Here is a 25,983-nt window from a genome sequence, read left to right on the forward strand (position 1 = left end):
TTGTATTCGGGTCAGTGCCATTGTTAGATGTATGTTGAAGAGAAAAACGTTTCCCACAAGCTACCACAAAACAAGCATGTAATATAAAAAATACTTAGAGGGTAACGAATGTTATATGGTCTGATATTGCCATCTCAGGTTTCTGATGATATTTAAAAACCTTCATTTTCATGGTTCATGATGTGACTATGCCCATGATGGGATGGTTGGACCATATTAGATGGTTCCCTGTGATATGCTATATATCTGTATATTTAAATATTTGTGTGTGTCAGACACACAGACATTGTGTCGCTCATCAAAAACTCTATGTTAGACCACATATACCTTAAAATCACATTTCTGTCCTTGGCGCCAGGACCACCTTCCTCTAGCAAACAATCCAATACACTTCCAACTGAGAAGATATGAACATTTCATATCTTAGATGCAGAATGGCAAGTGAAAATATGCAGGTGGAACAGGCATTGACTACTCTTCTTTTTGATTCGTGGACATGAGCTTGGTACAGATGTAAACAGGGGTGTAGCTTCCATTGGTGCAGCAAGTGCAGTGGCACTGAAGCCCAGAGACCTGACGGGTCCATCGATGCCTGAACATTTCTGTACTTAAATATCCCTACAACAGTCAAACGGTCCATTGTCCCTGCATGCACCAGGGTCCATGGCATCCTTGATGTGCACTGGATATGAATATGTCATTCTTTGCACTTTAGTGCCACGTCATCATGCAAATTAATTGGTGAGGAAAAGTCAAGCTTAACAAAGGCTCAAATGCAACCACTGCTTCTGTCTTCTCCATTAAGCCCGTTTATTAGCCAAAGCCAAAGGTACAATCCCTTGACAAGAGCAAACACTTTCAGCAATATTCAGATATGTGAACCAAGCGCTGGAAATGCAAGAAATGCTTCAAAATCCTTATTTGTTTGCCTGTGCAATGCGACAGCGTAAGTCTTGCTGAATTATCATAAAACTGTTATGTTCATAGTTCTTCATGATTACAGCAGTAGCAATAAACAGTAACCTTGCTCCATATGGTTGTTCATAGCAGCCAAGAATTATACAGCGATGGGAGATTGTAAAGGGACTATATATTAGGAATTCAACTACCGAGAGCTTACAGCCCAGTGAATCTTGTCACGGGATTTTATGGCTGAGGTCTTTGGTGCACACTATTTCAGAACGTTTGTTAAAAATGATAGCAGACGATACAGCAGAACTGTAAACTAAAAATGTTGTTTTATTGACCTTAAACAAACAGTGAATGTACATGATCATTGTAGTAAATCAAAAAGTATTACATTGCTGCTCTGTTTTTGTTCCTAGGTTCGGCCACTCTACCTCTTAAAATACCAAACATACTGCCAAACAAATTCGGGGTTGGAAAGTGTACTAAAAAAAAAAAATTCCTCCCAATTTTTTTAAACTCTTTCAGGAGATTAAAAAACATCAGGAAATGCGATTTTAGTAAATGTGTTCTTCCTTCTTGTGAGAAATAGGTTTTTCGTAATCAGAAAGCTGTGCATTTTATGTAATCACCAAAAGTAACAGCCTATTATGGTAGAACTATGTGCATACAGCCAGACGATGCACAAAGCTGTGCAGTTGAGTGATAAGAACTAGTGAAGGGGTTAATCAGATTTCCATTTTAGATAGTTACCACGGTAACAATCAGAGAGGCTCAGGCTGGGTCCTTCCATTGGTAGACAATGTGTAGAGGTACAGAGTGGATCCACATATTAGATATCTGTCCTGATGTCTAGATACGGTTTGTTGATTAAAAAGGGAGTGGGATGTGAGGTGCCAAGACTATTCAGGTGGGAAGAAAGGCAATTACTTCTCATCGACTAATCCTCAAAAACTCCTCTGGACACTTGGCTGTCATATTTCTGTAGCAAGATGTGAAGTGTGTGACTCTCAATGTATATATGTATATCGCATTAAGATAGACTAATTTGTTATAGGTGACGCAGGTGCAATTATGAGGTATGAGGAAATGTGTTTTTATCACCTGTGCAATCTGATGACGTGTTTCAATAATTTAATGATATGTAACTCATTAATTAAATAAATAAATGTTTTTTGTTATTTTTGCATGTAAATGCTGTTGTCCTAGAAAGTTGCAGTATTTCTTGTATATAGTCTAAACCAAAGAAATGTTGCACCGAATGATGCATCTGCTATTCTGCATGTTATACCATGACTGGTAGTTACTGGTGTTAAGATATATCATGTCATGTCATGTAATGTTATGTTATGGTATGTTCCATTACTTTACTTTACGTTGTGTTATGTCATGTTATGTTAAAGGAAAATTGTAAAGTGAGCTAACAATCATAGGCACTGTAAACATTGTGCTAAAAAAGTATTAACAACTCAAAAATGAGTTGAGGCCTTTTGAAGAAATAGATATGTTTAAGCTTATTTCTGAACTGAAAATTGAAGGTATTTTCCTCAAATCCAGTGAAAGAGAATTCTATAGGGATTGGGGCAAAAGTGGGAGAAGGCATGACCTCAAGACCTACCGTAATGGGATGAAAGGAATTTTTAATAAAGCTGTAAAGCTGACTGAAAAAATCCAGACTGTGGTCTGATGTATATGGCACCAGTCTCTTTGACAGAATTTTAGCAGCAGCTTAATGTCATTGTGAGATGTAAAGAGGTGGTCACGGTGTCTAGCCAGTTGGAACCTGCAGTGGCGGTCTAGACTAGAGTTCTCCAAATGGTCAGCAATATGTGAGAGATCTCTTTAGTTACTCCATGCTTGTTTAGCTGTGATGGCTGGTTTATGGGCTGGTATGCTATTAAGGGATAACTAAGACCCATAGCAGACATGTCCTGTATGGTTGTAAAAGGATTAAGCTACAGTTGGCTGCTGACCACGGAGTGTTATGGTAGTAGTATTAGTGTGGGTTAAATGGGTTATAAACCATTGATATCACTATTTAATACTCAGGTTAACCATAGTTCAGCGGATCTTGGACTACCTGGATAGAGAAAGTAGTGTGCTAGTTAGGTTGTTCCATATCTGTTTTCTGTAAACTGTAGATTGTAATTGAAGGTGTGACTATCTTTCCAGGTTCTATCCATGAGTTGGGTATTATGTAGTGATCGTCTAAATAGCTATGCTTTCAACTCACTGAACTCATGAAGAATCCAAAAAGAAATTGGATTTAACGGTATGCCAGTTTACACTGACAAATCCACTCATTCAAAGAGGGCAAACTCAGTCGCACAAATTCATCCCATGGGGGGGATGATGCCTGAAATATAGAGGAGGTTAAATAGAGAAAAGGGATTTCATTTTCAATTCCCTCTTGGATATTTACAATTTTTACAGTGAAGTAAGATGCTAACATTTCACAAACTAATTGAGAAGGTTGACAGGGGACGATATGTAAGTTTGTTAAAAACTTTAAAGATTTTTGCATTAGGATAAAAAACTTTAGACAAGTAAAAGTATTTGCAACTAAATCATAAGCTTGTGTTGTAAACAGCAGGTCTGTCTTTATATTCAATGCTCTTACTAGTGACAAAATTAAGTTATTAAGCTCTTTCAGCTTTTTGGCTGCACAGTTAAGTGCAAAAACATCCTCATGAACATAAAGGGAAGGTTTGGTTCTGAATTCAATCAGTTGACCTACAGTGGAAGTGTGTAGAATTCAGCAACGATCTAATTAGATCAGTCTGACTACTCCATGCAAAAACTGGTAACCACCCCTACGAAAGAAAGAAATTATGGTTCAGTACCTGAAGGACTGAAGAACTGACCTAGCAATTAGCGGTAGGAGAAATCAGCAAAATTATAATATCATAAGTAAACTACCAAATTGAAAGTAGTTAGATACAGGAAGTAATCCGTGAAGAAAATAGTTACTCCTTCACCACATTTGTTCCAGGAGGTGTCTATCTGCTGTATGTCAAAACCAGGAGGAGTAACTTCCAGAAGTGCAGAGTCAGGCCATTTCTTAAGGCATGTTTCTAGGAACAAATTTGTCAAATTGGTTATCGGATATTGTCATAGATTTCAATTGCATGCTGAGAAGATTTTAAACAATCCAGCTTTAATGAAGAGGGGATAAAGTAGACTGTAGAGTGAAAATTTACATAATTAATGGAAAACAGTAAATTGCATTTATACATCCCCGTGGAGTCTAGTGGAGATAGTAAATTAAGTACAGGCAAATATAAACTATAAAAAAAAAAAAAAAGTTGTGGTTTTCAAATACCTGAATGAGGTGTGCATTCTAAAAGAAGAACAGGTGAGTCAATATTATTTACCATTGCACTATATTTTTTGGATTAAATGTTGGTAGCTTTTGACTAGTAGTATTCCACAAATATTCATTAAAAATGAGTCCATAGCAATTGATAAAATGTCCCTAAAAATATTTGTATCTAGTCGGAAGCAGAATATTACATTGGGTCTGGGGGCCTTGGGCTTTCCCAGCAGACCCCAGCAAATCCCACAATCTAGGTGCCCATTGGGTCACGGGCACCCGGCATCAAATAGGCCGTAGTGCCAAGCTGCAGGACAAAGATACCCATGGCAAAGAAGCCACTTATCAAATAATCACCACTCCAAAGAAAAATGTCCCCTAACCTCATGTGGCAGGACCTTAACATGTTGTGCTTTGTGTGCCCCTTGTCCAGCAATGGCACCACCAATGATTATATGGGGGCTGCAAAGAGTGCAGTAGCTCACCACCCTCCACCCCAGAGAGTGTTTTTAATACGAAACCTACCTCTCCTAGGTTACATACTATCCCAACCTCTTCCATGATCAGGGATTGAATCCCTGACAGAGGGAAAGGTTTGCCTTGATTTCAAGCACTCTGGACGTGTAGTTTTTGCTCTTGAGCTCCAAAGTGCAGGGTCTCCGTCTAATCGGCACTTATGACTATAGTAGTCTGATAAAAGTGAAAGAAAGACACAGAGACACGAGTTTTATATTTCAATGCTTTATTGAAAATATTGATGTTGACATTGCAGTGTTTTCCAATATAAGAAATGCTTTTGAATATTGCTACTGTTGATTTTAATAGTGGTGAAATGTTGAATTAAATGTGTGGCTAAGTTTACTAATGTGGTGACTTCCTGAGAAAGCCAGTACTCTGCCTTATTTCTAGCCTCCTTGTACTGTGATGTTGCATCTAGTATAGGTGGGGGAGGGAGGTATTATGGTTAAAGAGTTCAGGATACAGTAGATGTAACTTGATATGAGAGAGTCACCAAAGGTACTTCCATCTTCCTGAATGTGTATATTTGTAATTTAATGCATGATATTTAGTAGTGAGTTTCTGTCGGACTGGACAATAATTTTAATGTATTAAGTGTGGTTGTTTTCGCATACCCGCTCGCTAGGGTTACTAAATCACACCACTTCCCCTGTACGGTCATTTGACTCATCTGTTCACGTACATTGAAAGAATTTAGTGCTACAAGGGGGAACATGGTTCCCAGCAAAAAGACAATTGCTGAGTTATTGCCTATTAATGACCCACATTGTTCAAATGTATTAAACCAAGTTCTTACAATATGTGATGTTATGTTATGCCATGTTCTGTTATGTTATACTATGCTATGTTATGCTATGCTATGCTATGTTATGTCTCACACTGAAATACAGCAAGGCTTTCATGAGAACAAATTTGTTACTAAGACCCAATGAGTTTTATTGCACACTGAATATAAGAGATTGGCTGTTTGTTTACAATAGGGTGTAATTCATGACAGCACTTAATATGAATAATCTCAAGAGCTGGCCTAAAAACCTGTAATGGTCTGTTTCTTGAAAGAAATTCTACTCATTGGCTCTTGACCCCTCACCTCCAGGTTGCATTTCATTCTCAAGTAGTTAGTGTTGTCCAGCTGCCCATGGCGTGGCTGTGTGTGTATATGTTACTAGCCATTACCTCATACAACCTTGTGATCATTATATGAGTAGTAAACTGAACTCACACTGGAACTAGCAGCACTTGGAACCTAGTCATAGCTGAGGAAACATGGTCACAGGTACTGCTTAGTTTATAAAACAAATAAGTGTATGTGCCCAAAGACCTCCAGGTATCTGCCATAGATTCTATGCAATGCTGTGGGTTGCTGAATACTGAGGATACCTTGTCTTGATTCCTCCTCATGCCTCTATTTTTCCATCATCCTAGACCACCTGGCTTGCTGTCAATCTTGTGGATTCTTTGTCATGCCTAATTTCTGCTGTCACTGTTTTACGTTTCTCTCGCCACCACTTTCGGCCTTTTCTGCCTTATTCTCTCTTAGTGTGAATCAAGGTCTGATAATGAAAAAAGCCCGCCACCTGTAACCACAATTTAGACAGTGGCCAGGGTCGAAGCTTGCATAACCTCGCACAACAGTTCCAGGCTGTAGATTATTTTGGAGTTTATTTCTTTGTGGTTTTGTGTAGCACAAACTAGACCCAGAAAGGTAGCAGCATTTGAGCAGAGTATAACGCGGTAGGCATCCATATGGGAATAGGAGGGGTGAGGTCAAAAAGGCTGCTGACTATATAAAAGGAGATCAGGTGGTTATGTATAAAAAAACATTAATATGACGTGATAAAAATATAAAGCGGAAGGAGGAAAAGGTTATGGGTGGGAGCAAAAGCATCATCCATTGAAGAGCAGTGAGATGAAGTATGAGGGGAAGGAGAACTTTAGAGGAGTTGTTTGAGTTTACTGCAGTTCCTGCTCCTTCGTCTAAAGAGAGTGATCAATTATGTGTAGCTGGTAGTAGGCGGATCAAAACTGGAAATTCTGTGCAGAGAAAAACTGCGTAAGTTCTTTTTTGGAGATGACAGGGAAGGGATATGGCAGGACGAATAGAGATGCAGATCTAGGGTACACTACCTGAAAAGGATTTTTCCTGAGAGTCCCATGACAAGTTAGCTCAGTTTCTTTATCTGCATTAGTGTGAAAGAAGAGGCCGTGGTTCCTGAATCACCCTACGAGGGCCAGCATAAGAATATCGAACAAGATATTGAAAATGATAATGGAGAGAGGGGAAGCTTGGCGGGGGGGGGGTGGGGTGGGACTTTACAGTGTTTATTGATGGGATCTGGGAGGAGGTGATCAAGACTAGAGTCAGTGGGGTTCCACACATCATATGTAAGTGGAATTACAGATTGACAAGGAAGACCTTGTTTGAAAGGTGGATGAGGTCTGAACTTTTACATTTGTATGAAAAATCCAATACCAGAGAGGAGGGAAGCATTGATGACAATACTGACTAAAATGCCCTGCACGAATACCAACTTTTCCACGGATGCACAGATGACATCTCTCCGCAGAAAGGCCTCATACACACAATATGAATGAGCACAGTCTCACACATCCCTCCGATCCCTGAACCGACTTGCACAGAGCATACTTCATAACGATTAACAATAGATACAAGTGCATGAAAGCATGTAAATGCCATCTTTCCAAAGCTCGTAGGTTTATATTACTAAGCGTGCAAGCAAATCAACCTTATTTTTCTTTATTTGAGCAGAATGTAGGACATGCACAATATCCTAAGTGTAAAAAGCATAAAACTAACAGTAGGGAAAAGAAGGCATGTGGCCATGTTGGAAGAGTGAGAGGTGTCATGCTTTGCTGCCCCTTTCTTTAAATGCCTCTGCTGTGGGTTTCTCAGTCTTCCCGGGGCTTCCGCATCGGCCATTAACAGTAGCAGCGCTCTGGCAGCGGTGCATCTGTACATCAGCACACAGCATAACGGGGATCGCAATGCCCTCTCTCAATAGCTTTGCTACCAAAATATAAATGTTGAGGCTTTGAAATGGATCCCTACCCTGTACATTCTTTCCTGTCTGTTTCAGGAAGTGGCGAGATCCCTTTGATACTGAAGTACAATGTGTCTAAAGTTCACTTCCAAGCACCCTGCTCTGTGCTCTGAAAGTCGTCTGCTTTCTCTTTACAATCCCGAGCCCTAGAGATCAGGATAATCTGTGAGATCTGATCCAGGATGTGCTCAACAATCCTTGATAATGACTCCACTTTCCACTGAGTGAAGGCAGCAAAATCTTTAAAGACCGAGAGAGCTGTCATTACAAAGAGGTGCGGAGAGGCATGCGGGCCGGTGGCTTAAGGGGCGGATATATGACTTTTCAAGTAAAGCATTTAGTGCTCTAATTATTCGAGATATTAACTAACAAGAGCTCATTTCTTTTTCTCCCTTCTGCAGAAGACAAAGGCGTCGGTCCCCATGGTCTTGACGGCGGGTCCCAAGTGGCTGCTGGACGTGACGTGGCAAGGAGTGGAAGACAGCAAAAACAACTGCATTGTGTACAGCAAAGGTAAGCAAACGCGGGGGTGTGGCTTCTGCTGCCTTCACAAGGAACATAATTGCAGCATTGACTTATCTGACGTAGGGAAAGTGGCGAGCGGCCTAGCAGCGAAGGACACAAGTAAGACATAGCTTCTAGCGCACATCGACAGAGCTGACTCACCTATTGGCATCCTGGAGCACCGATAACGCATTCTTGTTCCGTTGAAGCGCAGAGGAGTTTGTGTGTTTTGAATACTATTTTCTCTTGATGTTTGCTTAAAACATCATGGGCCTTAGCATGACCCAGTTTTCTGCGTTGAGCCAGTGCAGAGGGGGTAGACTTGTTTCTTGTTTATGTCTTCAGCACATACATTAGTTATAAAAATATCCAAGGCACTGTATGGGTGCGGAGAGCAGAGCTCAGCAACGCAGCCCAGTAATTGCATCTTAATGTGTCTGAACTCTTCTGTCAGTAAAACATGCACTAACTCAGAGATTTTCTGAGTTAATGTATGGGCTGAAGGTGTGAAGAAAAATTCACTGATCCCTTCTGCACGAACACAGGGCAGGGAAAGGGATCACAACACAGCCCCTGGGATGTATCCTTTAAAGCAGTGATACTCAAAGTACAGCCCAGGGGCTGCATGCATCCCCCCTGACCTTTACATGCAGCCCTATGGTGAACAGCACCACTGGGCTAATGTGTACTCCACTCAGAACTACCATCAAAAAGATGTTCAATAAGTAGGCAAGCATTTGTTTAAAGGCTGATCAGAATTAAGGAAAGTAAGTAAATAGGACGCCCTGTACCGCTTAACTTTAGTAACACCTTTATTTTTTAAATCATTTTGCATCAAAATATGGTGCAGTCCCTTCAAAATTCAAACAATCATTTGCAAAGGAATGGGTCTTGCATTTGCTTAAGTTAGAGCTATTAGTGTTGTAAATTCTTAACTGGACTTTTGCTGCCACATAAATTGAAAATGAAAAGTAAAACAGTTGACATAAGTGAGCCGATTCAAAGTGCCATGGCTGCCATGAACGTGAGCACAAAGGAGAGACACAAAAGGAAAAAGAAGTTTGCTCACAGTCAAATGTATTGGCAATCGTGCAATTATCCATGTAACAGGGGCAATCTGCAAGGCGTTAACAAAACCGCCCCAAGGAGGGACAAACGTAAAGCATTTACCGATGATAAAGGATTTTTGAAAGGCAAGCCCAGGAACAAGTGAAAGTGATGGGCATGAGGAGGGCATGGCTAAAAGCCTACAACACTTATAACAGATCAATGTGCTTGCGCGCTCTACCTAAAAAGTGTATTTCATTAACATTCAGAACGGTTTCACGTTTGTACATATGTTCTATCAGTGCATAGAGAATTTTTTTTTTATAGTGATAGTTAAACAAGAATTTAGAAACTTTATACATTCTCCTCACCCTTACAACAATGCCATTAGTAATCAAAGAGGCATGTTAGTTGTTATGTGCACTCTTTTGGAAGCCAGGGTTCCTATTATACATGAACACTTACAGCTTATTAAATAAAAGACAGGTGAAGGTTTTATACAGCACACATCCCGAAGTCATATATTTCAAGGATCTTTTATATGTGATAATAATAAAGAAGAAGGAGGGAAAGTGAAGTAAAACAATTGACTAGAATCACAAAATTTGATAAAGTGGGAAAGCCGGGATTTGTCTGGTGTCACATTGTGCAATTGAGCCACTTGATATATATTCTTTTATTCCCCTACAGCCACCTTATCGCCAAACTCTCCCCCTCCACCTTGCTAGCATCAATGGGGTCTTCACTCACATCAGAGATAAACGTGTTTGGGCCTTTGAAAAAAAAATGTGGATACCCATGACCTAAAATGAGCACTGGCAGTTCTAAGACGCAGTCTCTGCTACAGTTTTGGGCTGGTTGGTGTCACGTGTATTTGAAGGTTGGCGAATTGCTGTTTTACCACCTTAGACAGTTTTAAATGTTTACTTGTCAGGGGGTTTTTCAAGGCATCTTCTGCTTTTGTTTGGAAACATTGCAGTGTGCTGACATAACTAAAGCAAACAACAGAACATAACAAAATATCATAGTCAAAGCAACATAATTAAAAAGTAAGAGGAAAATTACAACGAAGCAGTCAGACAGAAGGTAAAATAGCTGCAATACAACATGAAAATCAGTCATAATGCAGTGGAAATGTATAGCTTTATTGAAACTGTGAGATCATTTACATTATAAACAGGCACAAAATAAGTGTTAACAGCGGGGGCTAAACCCACGCTTACATTTAAACATTTCAGAAGTCATATGGCTTAATTCAAAGGGATTGGGGAGCAGTCTTCCAGGGTTTCAAAACAAAACAATGCTATCACTTCCGAGCTTCAGCAACCCAGGCACCAGAGGTAAACGTCTTGATAAATTCCAAGATAACCCGAAATATAGCCCCGATTGTTCATATCCCTGAAGTCAAGTGTTTTATACACTGCATCGAGAAGAGCTATTGTTAACAAGGCCCGTGCGCGGAGGCGCTGTGACAGGGATCACAGTTTAACTCGGCGTCAATTGCAAGCGAGGTGAACGAGGAAGGAGCACGGCACGTTCGATATTACAAACCGCTCTGCTCTGGTGCCCTACGGAGTGACGTCAAAGAGCAGCACGTTTGGTTGCCACGTCCCCAGCACGCCCGGCACAGCCTCTTGATGTCCCTTCATGGGAAAAGCAGGGAAAGCGCATGAACGTGGCCTGCCTTGTGTTGGTGTTGACACTGCCTGCCCGGAGCAGGCTGAGGTTCTAGGTTACTGCCCTTGGATTGAAATTCCTAATCTCGGTTCCCTGTAACTCTTTACTGCGCTCTGTTCTTTGTTTCATTCCTTTTCGCGCTTGCTTCTGTCGCAGGCGCCCACTGAGATCAAAGAGGTGTTTGCTGCAGCAACAACCTAGTGCCTGTTCAGCATCCGAGCACCCGGCAAACAAGGGCCCCTATCAATATATTAACATACAAAGCACTAATCGCAACATCAAAGACCCAGGGAAACTTGCTAGAAACAATTACAACTTGTTCTTATAATCATTACATTTCATGCACTTAGAAGATTTTTTTTTACTGCCTTCAGCCTTTGAAAGTGGAAAACAAAGCTCGGCATTTGCATTTATGAATGAATTGCAAGCCAGGGAGCTGAAATGGCTTTCTTGTTAGTTACATCTCTCCTCTCTCCATTGCCCTTACCTCATACCCAAACCACAATGTTATAACATAAATGTTAAATAGTGACTCAGAGGGTCACGTTGTGCTCCCAAAAAGGGCTTTGACAGCATTTTTTCATTTGCCCATATACAGAGGGAAGTCCACTTTTCAATAAGAGTTTAATTTTTAAAGTATCGCAGTTCCAGCCTCTGAGGGGCCACCTAATGCCTAGACCCAGTGAGAGAAGAGGTAGTTGTCATGTTGCGTTCTTTAAAGAGGTGAACCATCATCTCTTTTCTGAATTGGAGCAGTATTGGGTCAGTCCTGGTGGATACAGGCCAAATCTTCCAGATCTTGGGTGCATAGATGGAAAGCGCCTGTTGCTATGGTTTTTCTTTTTTATAGTCATTAGTGTGCAATCTAATGGAGTCCCTGGCTCTGAGTGTGCAGAGAACCACGAGAGATCGTTGGCATATCTGCAAGATAAGCAGGGGTACTACTTGTGATGGCTTTGTAAATGATACAGCTGGTTTTGAAGATGGTGCGGGCCGCAAGGCCTGTCATTGGAGTTCTTAGAGGGTGACTTAAGGTGGACCCATAATCTGACTCAATGTGACTTAAAGTAGACCCCAAATCTGACTTGGTGTGAGTGCTGATGAAGGGCATGGGGTTGCTCAGTTTTAAGTGAGAGATATAGCTCAGTACTGGTATGTCTATGCTGTACATTGCATGGAGCCTCTGTAACATTAAATCTGAATGCTCCGTGGGTGTAATGTTTGTAGTATAATGATGGTAAAAGAAATGTAAGGAACCAAACTCCTCAAAGTCCTGAACTGACAAGTAAACTCACAACTCGGATATCATGTAAAGCTGTGAAGACCTTGATTCTCCACAACTGATATATCTGCTATTATAATTAAGCTTTGATCAAAAAAACACCCATAGGAATTATTCCCTGCTAATGTAGTGCCTACATCCCACTAGTCAGTGAAGGAACGTCTATTCCTCAGTTGCCACAATATTCTTAATGCTTTAGTACCCCGTGATCCTTCTTTGTTCTTTGTAATGGGTGGTACACTTGTTGGTGGGAAATATTAGTTGTACAGCTATCTTACAGATCATTTTGCCTGATTTTGTAGCGTTGTAATGTAAGATCAACATCCTTTTTCATTAATTATTTACCTGTCCTTGTATTTCTCAAACTATCTTTCATTGTCTATCAATATATTTCACATATTGACAGTATAAATTCTATTTAGATAGAAATGGAGACATGGCTTTTACCAAAGTCTCAGTACTGTATTCTGCTTTAGGCCTCTAGGATAGATATACTGGATTTAGGAGGCAACCAGTGAAGGCAGACATCTATTGGTGTTTGGTATAACCAGAATAGCACAGTGACTGGAAGGGCATCAGCCAGAATAAACATTAATAGATTTCCTCTATTTTACTGCCATGGACTGCCCCATGGGTATATTCTGGTCCCCAGAAATAAGACACATTTAGGAATCCTTGCTGGTGCTTCATTCAATAATACTATCTTGGTGAATGACCTGTTTACCCTGGAAATTCAAGAAAGAAGCAATAGAGAGGTACAGATCCTTTCTACGTGGTTAGCAGTTAGCTACTAAGTAACCCACTTATTAGACCAGATTTACTTTAAAGTCTTAAGGGATTGACCAGGTTACGTTTTTCCTTTTGTTTTAATGTGCATATATCCCTGCTTTTTATGTGAATGTATTCTTTGTTTTTTTATTTTCTGTATATAATAGTGAGGATGACATTCAGGTAATTGCCCTTTGAACAAAATTTTCAGGTTGCCTGAGTTTTAGGCTAGGTCAGGCGATTACCCTGGGTGGGCTACATTAAATTCAAACTTACCCCTTCCAACTGTTTTGATAGTCAGTTGCTGCTCGCGGGAGGGAGAAGGGGTGGTGTGGCTGGGTGCAGGGGGGAGCGCGACCAAAAATAAATGCATACATAAAAAAAATACCTGTTTCGCCTCGCTGCGCCACCTTCGAACCGCTCCTCATATGCAGGGACAGGCTCAGGCTCCCAGCCTGCCCTGCGTCCAGTCCTACAGCTGCTTTCATGCTGCTGGTAGCATGAAAGCAGCGGTACGATTGGACGGAGAGCCCTGACTGGGCAGAATGGGAGCCTCTGCCTGCTCTCTCCAATCTTGCACTGCGTTGCTGGGTTGGACATAGCCTACTGCGCATGTGTGTTTGGCCGGCCCGAGACAGCCAGCCAAACATACATGCACAGCACTCCCCGTCAGGGCTCGTGGGCCCGCCCCTTTTGCAGTAAAAACATAATAAACATAGCGGAGGAGCCACCCCTGTTGATAGTACAGCAGAGTTTCCATCCAATCCAGGAATGTTTCAGCGTAAAGCTGTTGCCAATAGCTAAATTAAGATAGATTCTGGATCTAATCAGTTGGTGACACTTGAATTTCAAAATGGCTATTGCCATTTTTAGTACTTTTACAAGATGTTTCCGATTTGACTTATCCCAAAAGAGCTAGTGCTCCATTTGCATAAGTAGTTTCTCTGTTCACCTGCACAAATGAGGGTTACCTCGGTCTGACTCAGGAACAAGCTGTGATGCTGCAAATATTGCATAATATGAGTACTTTGTTACTTTCTGGACTGAAGCAAAATGACCACACCTGTGACTCCTGTGCTGGATTACAGTTGCACAGCCCATTGAGTAGGCAGTGCCATACGTCACTCACAAAGCCTTTAAAACCAGAGATCGTCAGTTTGCTATGGGTACAACAACTTCTTATATTCCTTCTCAGTTGCGTATGTTTTCAGATGCTCTGCTTTTGAACATCCCATGAACTAAAAATAGTATGGATGGGTTGTAGATCCATCTTATCTCAGGCCCCTGACTTACAAAAAATAAGTCTCTCTCATTAGGAAACTAAATTATTATGGGTTTCCTGTGGATACCTGTTCTTGACGCTTGTCAGTGCAACAATACCATGTAGAAAGACATGGGGTTTGTAAATTATCTTAACATGACAATGTGGGAGAATTACAAATTAATTCACATGATTTGGAGTGACTACTTAACAATACAATTTACATCTCTAATGCTAGCACCCTACCAGTAGTCTTGGGAAATAGCCAAAATTCCTTTAATTCTTGGTTATGCGGCAAATGCTCTAGGAAAGAGATGTAGCATTAGCTGTGCAGCTGATTTGTTTGAGAGGTTCAAGTTCAAAGATTAGATTTAGACTTCTTCTTCTGTTAATATTTGATGATGGAATTCAAGAAAAGGTTTTTACCAGTACTACAATACCCCATGAAATAGACAACAATTATTGTGAGTTGTAACTTGTTGCATTTTGGAAATGTAAAACCAAATATTCTAAAACATTATTCAGGATTCTTTGACGTAGGAGGACCAATTAAGCATTCATTTTTGTTTCCTTTTTTAAGTTGTAAACTGTTGAAAAATAATAAATGTTCTAGAAATGTGTGTATTTTGGTAAACAACTTTAAATGATTCAAAACGTTTTGATTTGTTTCAATATGTTTAAAACATCCCATCCTTAGAATATGTTAGTCTGTCTGGTGAAATGTTTACAGAATAACACTTTTATTGCCAATGTCAATAGCTCCAAAACTCTTTAAAAATATTATAAATAGTTTTTTAATTATTTGGTGGGATTTCATTTGAAATACATTTGTAATCTGAGAAGTTGCAAAGGATACAAGGATGATCAAAACTGTGGTAATAGTTAATAAATTATTCTGTGATTTTTAAACTGAAGTTAGTAGAAAACAGACAGCATTGTTGAAAAGTGGAATACATGGATAACATTTCCAATGTTTATTTAGAGGTTTCATAATACTAAATTTGACTACAATAGCACTTTTTAGAGCACAATATTAGTTTAGTAAAGCTTTTTCAGAATGATTTAACAACTTGAATTTCTAACTTAATCCTCAAATATTTCAGGATTTAAGTAATTTGTAGCATATATCTGACCATTTCATAAATATGAATGACTTTTATGAAAGTTGAATCGTCTGTTTAAAACACTGAAAGCTACTTTCGATCTTTTAAACTCACTGAAACTGTTAGTTAAAGTTTTCCACACTTAGGAAGAAGTCACAATTTTCCTGGAAACATACTTAGAATGTCATAATATCTTAATATACCCCAGCTGAACTAAAGGTCCTACCTGAAGATTTTAGCATTCACATTTGTTTGGAATAACCACTAGTGCTTGAATCAAAACAAAGCAAGGAGTTGCTTGCCAATGTTTTTTTTTGTATTTTGGCATCAATTAAATCAGTTTTCAGTTAATTGCCCTTTAAGGAGGTGTATTTTCTTGATTACTGTTCCTACTCTTTACTATGTTTTATCATTTAACGAAATCCATTTGAGCTCAAATGTTTTCATCTAGGTCACTGTTGTATCACATTGATAGTGCTTTGTCAATAGCCAAGAGAATATTTTCATAAAATGGGAATGGTTCAAATGTGTGAGGGTGTTATTAAGGAAATACTAGAAAAGAGTGTACATTATTGATCCATAGTCAGCATCCCTCCTCCATGGCTGGAGGGAAGGGGAGTCGGTCACCTGTAACAATGTAGCTTGTTTTTGCATATACTTATTATTCAAAACTCTGCACAGGAACAAAGAGGATTTGGATTTCAGAATGTTTAATTGGTATTTCACCTATTGGACTAAGTAATGATTCAATGTCATGGGTTTCAATAAAGATTCCTTATTCAATTTATGACAAAAATATCAATCATTTAAACTTTTATATGACATTTCAAGAAGGTCAACTATTTTTCTATGACATTATTTCTCTTGAGGACCTCAATGTAACGTATTTCTCTATATATTTTATCAGAATTGAACAAAGTTAGTGAAAATTGTGTGTTAAAACCAATGCTAGTTTTCAGACTGTGCTCAGTATTCCTAATTGCAGTAATACTGTCACAAATGTGTGATTCAAATATTTCTCAAAAATGATGTCAAATGTGTGTCATCAGATCCTCTGGTTATGTCTGTTGGGTACAGTTCAAAGTGTGTTCCTGACATGTCACTCTCAAATCAAGTAGTTTAGTTGCGGCTTTGTTAAATCCTCCTCCCTTGCTCTCTCCTTCCCTCCCTCTCTGCTCCACTCTCATCTCCTCTCCTTTCTTCATTTTTTCCTCCACTCCTTGCCCATCTTTCTCCATTCTCTCTTTTTTCTGCATACTTTTTCCATCACATATTCATTTCTTTTCCAATGTTTTTCTAACTTCTCTTGACCTTTGCCTTCTTACTTCTCTGCTTCGCTATAGCACCACCTTTTTATGGATTATGCCTTAATGTGATCAATTCTTGAACCACGTGTGTTTTGCAAATTTAGATAATAGTTATACTTGAGCCACGTGTTGAAAGACAAAGGGATTTCGCGGCTGCATGGCGATCTGTACCAGACAAACACGGAGACCGAAGAGAGATAGAAGTCTTAAGTGGTCATGCTTCTGCCTGATAAAGCACACTCTGTCAGACGACAGAGATACCAGGTTTGACTGACCCCATACACAGCTGACAGTGAGAAAGAACAGAGCACTATTTACTCGCAGATTATAGAAGAAACCTAATGTACTCACTAGGCAGCAAAGTTAAGGAAAGCATTATGCATCACTGTTAAATGAGCGACAGAGCACAGCATCTTTTAAATCTATACACCAGACAGGAGATAATAATGTAAACAGCCGTTTTGGAAAATCAAGGATGGAGAGGCAAAATAGGAAAAAATAATATTTAAGCTACAACAGAAAAGGAAAACGCCAGAGCAATCTGCCCATGTAACATTCCCACTCCCGCCGCTTTTAATATTCACGTGCAGCGATTACATATTCCGTAGCATTACAAACCCAGAGCGATGCTGGAGATACTCAGCAGTGGGAATTATAAAAACATAAGACTTCGGTTAATTATTAATCATTAAGTTAGCCAGTTGGAAAATTCCAATATTGCTTTTTAAATGACTTGAGGATACAGGAGGTGCTAATGTTATTATCCATTATCAGGGATACGGCGGAATTGTACTACTGGATAATAACCAAACAAGTGACACAATGTAAAATTACGTTATCAGGGTGTTAAAACAAAATGGTGCCCTAAAGGGGCCTGCGCGCCAGCTCAGAGCTGCAGTGTAATTATGCTTAGCTCTGATAATTAAAATGCAACCGAGATCAACAGAATCATTTTCATTAAGAAATGCATTAATGATAGTAGTGTAACAGTAATTGATTGCAGGACACCACCGGATAACTGTACGGGGAGAACCTGCAGAGCAATTGCAGGGCGAGATCAGCAGATAGACGCCTATTATAAGGAAAGCTTGAAATCTGACTTGCAGAAAATAAAAAAGAGATGTCCTCAATACTAGGGTAGGGCTGCTAGATCCATAGAATAGTAAAATGTAATCTGATTGCCAGAGCAAATGCCAACCATAAAATTAATTTTGGTTCAAATTTATTTTATGTACCGTGACATGCATTTACTGTGGTTTTCGAGAAAACCAGACTCCATTTTACAATTTGACGACTTGGTGGTCCCAGTTTTTAAAGGGTTTATATTTTTAGAAAAATATTTATATCGTTTTCTGATCAGGAACACAGTAAACTTTACCATCCTAGACATCCGGATTCATAAAAAATGTTCTGCCTTTTTGCACTGTATATTGAAATGCGTCCTATGCTAAAAAATTACTGCATGGTGTCTGTTACGTGTAAGCGTTTTTTGATCTGAAATTCAAATTCGTTTGATAATAAATCCCCCAAATATTTGTTTTTGATTACCAAAATGATGGCAACATTCCTAATTCTATACTTCTTGCTATAACCACACAGACTAGTAGAATGTCTAAAATGTTTTATGCAGTGGCGTAGCGTGGGTTGTCAGCACCCGGGGCAAGGCAAGTAATTTGCGCCCCCTAACCCGGGGCAAGGCAAGTAATTTGCGCCCCCTAACCCGTGGATTTAGTCTCTTCCAAGATGTTGCGCCTGGTGCGGCCGGCCCCCCCTGCACCGCCCACGCTACGCCACTGGTTTTATGTTATGCATTTTTTAATGGTAGTGTTGTTGAAGGCCCAGGCCCAGCACCATGGAGTAGAGATACATACGTTTGGGGAGGTGGCCGATCCGAATTGGTTTCACAGCAGGCGGTCCTATGGCACAGTGAGCTTGATGTAAAAACATGCACAGGATGATATAACATAATGGGGCGGGGTTAATGGGGCGGGGTTACACTCTTCTAATCGTCTGCGTGTTTGTCACTGGCGGCGCAACTACAGCCCATTGTATGGAACCTGGGAAAGGTTTCTTTACCGCCAATGAGATGATCAAATGCAATCGAGAAAGCTCTTCTTCCAGGCATGAATTGTGCATTAATGTGCATTAATGTGTCATGTGCAAAAGGATGTTGTCTGTTGTCCAAACAAACATAACTACAATATGGAGACTATTCTCCAGTCAAAGGTGAACACCCGCCTACTAAGGAGGACTTGAAGGGGGGAATCTGTCAAAATGACAATTGCATGAACAGTAGACGCACAGTTTACCAGTGCTTTGTTTACGAACCTCAGTGAATAGAAGAAGCGAACAAGCGAAATTACAAGCCAGAATATCCTGCTCTTCTAAAAGGTTCTCACTGTGAGAACAATGTGGGAAACGTGCACATTCCCCGTCCTCTCATAGTAAAGTGTACACACAATAGCACGATCTCTGCAGAAGGGTTCCTTCTAAAGAGGAAATTCCTTTTCTTTAAAATCCATACAGTTTATTTAGGTAACCTTAATGGAGAACCAAAAATATCCAGTTCCTGCTGTTCATTGTTAACTTTTGCATGGATGCATGTATCTGCTGCAAACGCAGGAAACTCGCTTTAAAAATCACGTCGTAACTGAGGGTGTTTAATGCTGACATTCAACACAAAGTCAAGGCTGCTGCATTTTTACATGGTTAAATCTTGTTTTTTTATTTGAAACACCTCTTTGAACATGAAATGTACTTGTTCACTTGCTTCAGTTGCTCTCTACATTTTTTTTCTTCTACATTTTACTTTTTTTGTGTATCCTAGTCCTTTCATTGTAGGGTGTGTTGCGTAAGATATTAAGGCCCAGATTTAAGAAAGTGGCGCTTCATTGCATGAAGCGCCACTTTTCTTGCATCCCATTGCACCCACTAATGCCACCATATGTGCTCTGTATTAATGATACGGGGCACAATCGCGCATGCTAGGATCAATAGCGTCATATTGTAGTACTTTGCAGGATTGGCGTCAAACCTTTTGGAGCTCATCCTGCAAAGTACATAGAGACCCATTATAAACAATGGTGTGCCTCAATTTAACCCCTGCACTGGCATTAAAAATTATGAGAAAAATGGGGCAGTGGAATCTTATAGATTCTACTGCACCATTTGTCTGGGCCTCCTAATAGAGGAACAAACCCTTGCATGCATTATACCTGCCAGGCATAATGTGCACAAGGGTTTACAAAGTGGGCAATGTGTGCATTGTACCACTCTGTAAAACTGGCATGGCTTTTTTGCCTACCTAATGCCACATTAGCATAAAAAAATGACTAGAAGGTGTCGCTAAGTGGTGCTAGACCCTTCTTAAATTTGGGCCTAACTGTGCTATGAGTCAAACTCTAATGTCTTTATAGTCTGTTCTTACTGTGAGAAATTGGGTCGTTGATTGGGGGTGGGTAACCCTTTTCAAGCAACAGCCACAGTCCTTATCAAGGAGGACCACAAAAGTCACTAAATTAGTCTGTGCTTTACCCTCTGATAACTTGGTGCAAAAGCGGTCAGGCTTAACTTAGAGGCAATGTCTAAATTATTTATGCAGCGCACAAATAGTATGTTAGAAATGGGGTCTCTAGTTGGCAGTCAGTTTACACCCTGTCCAAATAGAGACCCTTACTCTAGTCAGCGTAAGGGAGTCACACTCCTAAATTAACCACTGCTCACCCCGTTGGTAGCCTGGCACGAGCAGTCACGCTTATCTCAGAGGAAATGTGTTAAGCATTTGTACACACACACACACACACACACACACACACACACACACACACACAGTAACATAGTGAAGACACTACAAATGGACACCACACCAGTTTAGTACAATAGCCAATATTTTATCTAAGTAAAACAAGACCAAAATGACAAAAATCCAGTGTACGCCAGCAAATATATTAATTTTAAAAGAATAAAGCCCAATAAAGCGCTTAGAAACACAATAGCTCCAACTGGTCACTCCTCAATGTCCAACTCCACTTGCAAAGGAGTGAGGCGCCGGTCACTGAGTTGCACGGATCCCAGGTACAGTACCTTAGAAACGAGGAAGAGTCTAAGGCGTGGCATGGAGTTGCAGAAGTGAGGAGTTAGTGGAGCCAGTGTGGCTTCAGTTCCGTACTGCTTTGCAGGGGATGACGTGCTGGTTTCCTACTGCTATGCAGGGGATGTGAGGTGTGGGTTTCTTAAGGAGGCAGTGGAGGTGAGGCGGTGTCAGTGGCAAGGCATCGGTTCCTTGCCATCCCATGGGGTCGATGAGTCTAGCAGGTCAAGATGCGATGGGGCACACTCATGAGGTCGCGGTCACTCCAAAGGGCCACAGGCGGGGTCACTTGTCACAGATGTTGGTGACACGATGCTCTGGACTCATGATGATATGGGACTTCAGATGCACTGCGGCGGTGTTGGGCCTGCGAAGTTGGTCATCGCACTTCAGCGTGGACCACGGCTTCGGGTGTTGGCAGCGGTGCTGGTTCTGGAGTTGTCCGGAGTCGGTGTGCCTGGATCTTCTTGTTTTATGCCAGACTTTACTCCCAAGGGCCCACAAACTGGAGTGGGCACCTTTTGGCAAGTCAGGGTCCACAGCAAGAGAACCCAGGGGCTGGCAGGTGAAGTCTTTGGTGTCCCTGAGGGTTCTTAACAGGAGGCAAGCTCAGTCCAAGCCCTTGGAGGAACTTCAGGATGCACAGCAAAGTCCTGTCTTTGTCCTCTCCAAAGCAGAAGTAGCAACTGGAGGCCCACCCAGCAAAGCACACACAGCAAAGGGGCAGTACTCTTCCTCACAGCTCTTCAGCTCTACTCTTGATTAAGAAGTGTTCTAAAATTGTGGGTTCAGCAGTCCAGTACTTCTACTCATTTCACTCTTTTAGAATAGGCAAACTTCAAAGGAAAGTCATTGTAGTGCACAAGACCCTGCCTTTACTTCTCTGATCCCAGACACACTCTAGGGGGTTAGAGACTGTATTGTGTAAGGACAGGCGCAACCCTATTCAGGTGCACGTTTCAGCTCCCCCACCACTCTAGCCCAGGATGATCCATCAGGATAAGCAGGGCACACCTCAGCTCCCTTTGTGTGGCTGTCTAGAGTGAATTCACAACCAGCCCAACTGTCATCCTGACCCAGACATTTATTCCACAGCCAGGCAGAGACACAGAATGGTTAAGCAGGAAAATGCCCACTTTCTAAAAGTGGTATTTCCAAACACACAAGGTAAAAAACACCTTCATAAAAAGATGTATTTTTAAATTGTGAGTTCAGAGACCCCAACTCCATATCTCTATCTGCTCCCAATAGGAAATAACGCTTAAGAAATATTTCAAGGCAATCACCATGTTAACCTATGAGAGAGATATGCCTTGCAATAGTGAAAACCAAATTGGGCAATATTTTACCATAAGGACATGTAAAACACAGCAGCACATGTCCTACCTTTCAATTACAGTGCACCCTGCCCATAGGGCTACCTTGGGCCCACCTTATGGGTGCCTTACATGTATTAAAAGGAAAGGTTTGGGCCTGGAAAGTGCACAGTTTAAAACTGCACACACAGACAATGCAATGGCAGGTCTGAGACATGTTTACAGGGCAACTCATGTGGGTGGCACAATCAGTGCTGCAAGCCCAGTAGTAGCATTTGATGTACAGGCCCTGGGCACCCATGGTGCACTATACGAGGGACTTACTAGTAAATCAAATATGCCAATCGGGGACAACCAATCATAATCACAATTTACACAGGGAACACTTGCACTTTAGCACTGATCAACAGGGGTCAAGTGCCCAGGGTACCAAAACCAGAAAAAATGAAATCTGGCACACCAATGATGCAAGGTCTAACATAGTAATAAAGTGAAAACACAACACAAGTAAAATCCCACACCAATGTAGAAAAATAGACCAAAACAGCAAAAGTCCAATGAGTAGAACCAATGATTTGCAGGTTCAAAGATTTAAATTAAGTACAGTGTCTAAAAGCAAAAAGCATCACTCTTGGTTATCTGGTCATGCGAAACCAGGTGAAAGTCACAAGTTCAGGATGACCACAATTGAGCAAGGGCCGGATACAGGAACTAGGTTAATCCTTCTGAAAATGTTGCCTTCTAAAGCCCAGCAAGAAGAGTTATATGTGTGGTGGAAGAGGCTGCAAGGACCCTGGAGAGCAAAGGGGATGGTTGTCGCTGTAGCGCGAAGAGCAGGGAGGCATCATGGCTGTCGCTGTTGTATGGCGAAGATCCTATTGGGTGCTGCGAACAGTGAAGGCCGGAGTGGGGGTTCATAATCACTGCATGCTGTTGATGCTGTAGCACAAAATGCAGATCTTACATTGCCGGTCATCGCTGCCGGATGCTGTAGCGCAAAGATTCAGGTTGACTGGAACTTGTGCTGGTGGTCGGCCTGGTCAGCCAGATCTTGGTGTGAACTGGCCCAGTCGCAGTCCCAAAGAGTCCAAAACTTTAGGATTTCTTCTTTACTTCCAGGAGAAGTTAAACTGATACCACACCAGGGGTCCAAGACCTGGGGGGCACCTCTTGGGGATCAGAAACTTACTCCAGCAGTGGCCAGCAGGGCTCAGGCAGGTCCAATTGCAGATCCAGACAGGTCCAGTTACAGCTGGTTAGCAGACAGTTGCAGAGAGACCTCTGGAGGTTGTTATATCCCTGTAGCTCAGAACAGGAGGTCAATCAGTTGAGCTTTGTAGTCACTTCAATGTGGGATGAAGTGTGCATGTCCAGTCTTTCTTCTCAGACAGCAGGGTAGCCCTCAAGCAGCAGGGCAGTAGGATATCATTTTTCTGCAGTATACATAGGTCCAGGAGTGTTTTGAGGAGTGAGCCTGAGGGGTGCCTTTTATTTTTGGTGTCCATTTCAACTGAGAGACGCTTCTGGAATCCCCCCCCCCCCCAAAGAGGTATCTAGATTTCCCTTCCTCTCTGCCCTGGTCCAACCCTTTCTGGGGGCAGAATCAGCTGTGTGAAGTCCTTTCTGTGTGAGCTTTGTCTGTGCCTTTGAAGCGCAAGTGTGGTAGGTGCCCACTCCTCCCCATAACATCAGGATGGTCCATTCTGCCAACCCATCATTCAGACCCTCCATTGTGAAACTGTCAGAGAGGAATACACAAAGACCAGTGGCCAGCTACACCTAGTTATAAGATCCAGAGTACAGGCTGCAGGCATCGGGTGGTAAGGACAAGAAAATGCCAACTTTCTAAAAGTGGTATTTTCAGAATTGTTACATAAAATCAAACTTTACCACTGCAGATGGATTAAAATTATAATTCCTCAGCCTCCAAATATGACATTTCTACCCGATCCCAAACAAAAATTAGCACTTATGATGTATAATAAGGTAACCCAATGTTATCCTATGTGGGAGGTAGGACTTTCAATAGTGAGAAAATAATTTTAGAGTTTTTCATTACCAGGACATGTAAAACTTAAAAGTGCATGTCCAAGTTTTTAAATACAACACACTCTTCCCTATGAGCTGCTTAAGGCTTACCTTAAGGTAACTTATATGTCTTAAAAAGGAAGGTTTAGGCCTGGTAAAAGGTTTTATTTTGCCAAGTTGAATTGGCAGTTTAAACTGCACACATGTTCAATGGTAAACCAGAAACATGTTTAAAAGGGCTACTAAGTGGGTGGCACAATAAGTGCTGCAGGCCAACTATTAGCACTCATTTTATAAGCCCTGGGTACCTGTGGTACCACTTTACTAAGGACCTATAGGTAAATTAAATGTGCCAGTTGTGAGTAAGCCAATCTAAGCAAGTTCAAAGGAGAATTCCTGTTCAATTCTCTCTATAACAACAAGGTGCCAGCAGTCAGTGGAGAACAGATTCTAACAGAGAAAGGGATGCTAGCCCCAGGTGGACCCAAAAGGAAAAAAAACTAGAATTTCGAAAAGGCAACAAACAACCTAGCCATCTCAAAAGAATTTCAATGACAAATTGACCAGTCCTTGCTGTGGATGAGGCTCACAGAGGTTGAAGGTTGAGATCTATGCATTGGGAATCAAAATAGGAATTAACCAAATCAGGCAACAGAAAAGAATGGGTGACCAGGCACCATCTGAAAAGATCTTACTTTTCCAAGGTCAGGAGAGCAAAGATACTCCTCTTCTGGCTTCTTGCCATTATATAGGTTTTTGGTATCATCTGTGTTTTAATAGAACATTCTGCCCTGTGTGGCAGAATGTTCTAATAGCCTTAGAACCCGCCGTAGCGGGCTCTACCGGCTATTAAAGTCCCTCTCCCTTGTTAAATGCCCTCGCCTTCGGCTCGGGCATTTAACGCGGGAAGCGGGCCTTTAATAGCCGGTAGAGCCCGCTACGGCGGGTTCTAAGGCTATATTAGATGGTGATGCCAGTTTGGAATTGTGCTGTGTCTAAGGGGATTCACGCAAAATAATTTGTATTAATCTGTTCTGAGCAGTTCATTGGAGGGAAGGAAATGTCTTCAAGAAATGCTGTAAATATAGTATTCCTTTGATACATGAGGTTAAGATTAGCCAAGTGATTTTCAATGGCTGGTAGTGTAGAGAATGATAGGTGAGACCAGTAAACAGAGATTTCTGCCCTAAAATGAGCAGGAACTTGAGATTGTTTTTTGCCAGGCAGAGTGTATGAGGCGGGTATGGGAGAGATGCATGGAGTGGTAACACAAGCTCCTATTATTCTATTTGTAGTGCTCCTTATGTATCCAAACATCGGCCTTCTCACAAGGTTTAGGTCATCTGATATATCTAAAATGTTTCTCACTTCTCGTGCATCTTCTCCTGTTTGTGTTCCTTAAATGAGTGATCTAGCTCTTGGCCTTATTAAAATAAAGCTAAGCCTAAATCCAGGTCTTCTAAATCACACATCCAAATGTGCAACTTTTGACAAATGTAGTTATTGTCTTCTTGCCATTGTACTCATAGAATGCACGAGTGAGCAGTCCCCTAAACCTTGTTACCAGCTTTTCTTCAAACTCACTCTAAATACCAGTACCCTCAAGCGCCGATCACTCATAGAGCGCCTAGTTAAAACAATACGTTTCGGACCAATGCATTTTTCACCTGTTTCCAAGTCTTTCCTACAGGACAGTACCAACAATTTTAAAGTACATTAAAGGGATAACCACCTCTTTGTGGTTTGGACAAACAACAGTAATCAATGCCTTTATTAGCTGTTGTTAACACCCACAGCAAT

The 25,983-nt window shown here is 41.1% G+C and overlaps 1 protein-coding gene across 1 annotated transcript in view; it reads left to right on the plus strand.

Annotated features, from left to right (window-relative positions):
- The window catches only part of ZFPM2 (zinc finger protein, FOG family member 2), a 578,803-nt gene that overhangs the window by 383,909 nt on the left and 168,911 nt on the right, over positions 1 to 25,983 (plus strand). Inside the window, exon 5 of the mRNA XM_069220606.1 lies at positions 8,202 to 8,313. Coding sequence (XP_069076707.1) covers positions 8,202 to 8,313 — 112 coding nt within the window. The remainder of the gene's footprint in view (positions 1 to 8,201; positions 8,314 to 25,983) is intronic.

The sequence above is a fragment of the Pleurodeles waltl genome, chromosome 2_2 (genome assembly GCF_031143425.1).
Source record: "Pleurodeles waltl isolate 20211129_DDA chromosome 2_2, aPleWal1.hap1.20221129, whole genome shotgun sequence".
Classification (NCBI taxonomy): Eukaryota; Metazoa; Chordata; class Amphibia; order Caudata; family Salamandridae; genus Pleurodeles; species Pleurodeles waltl.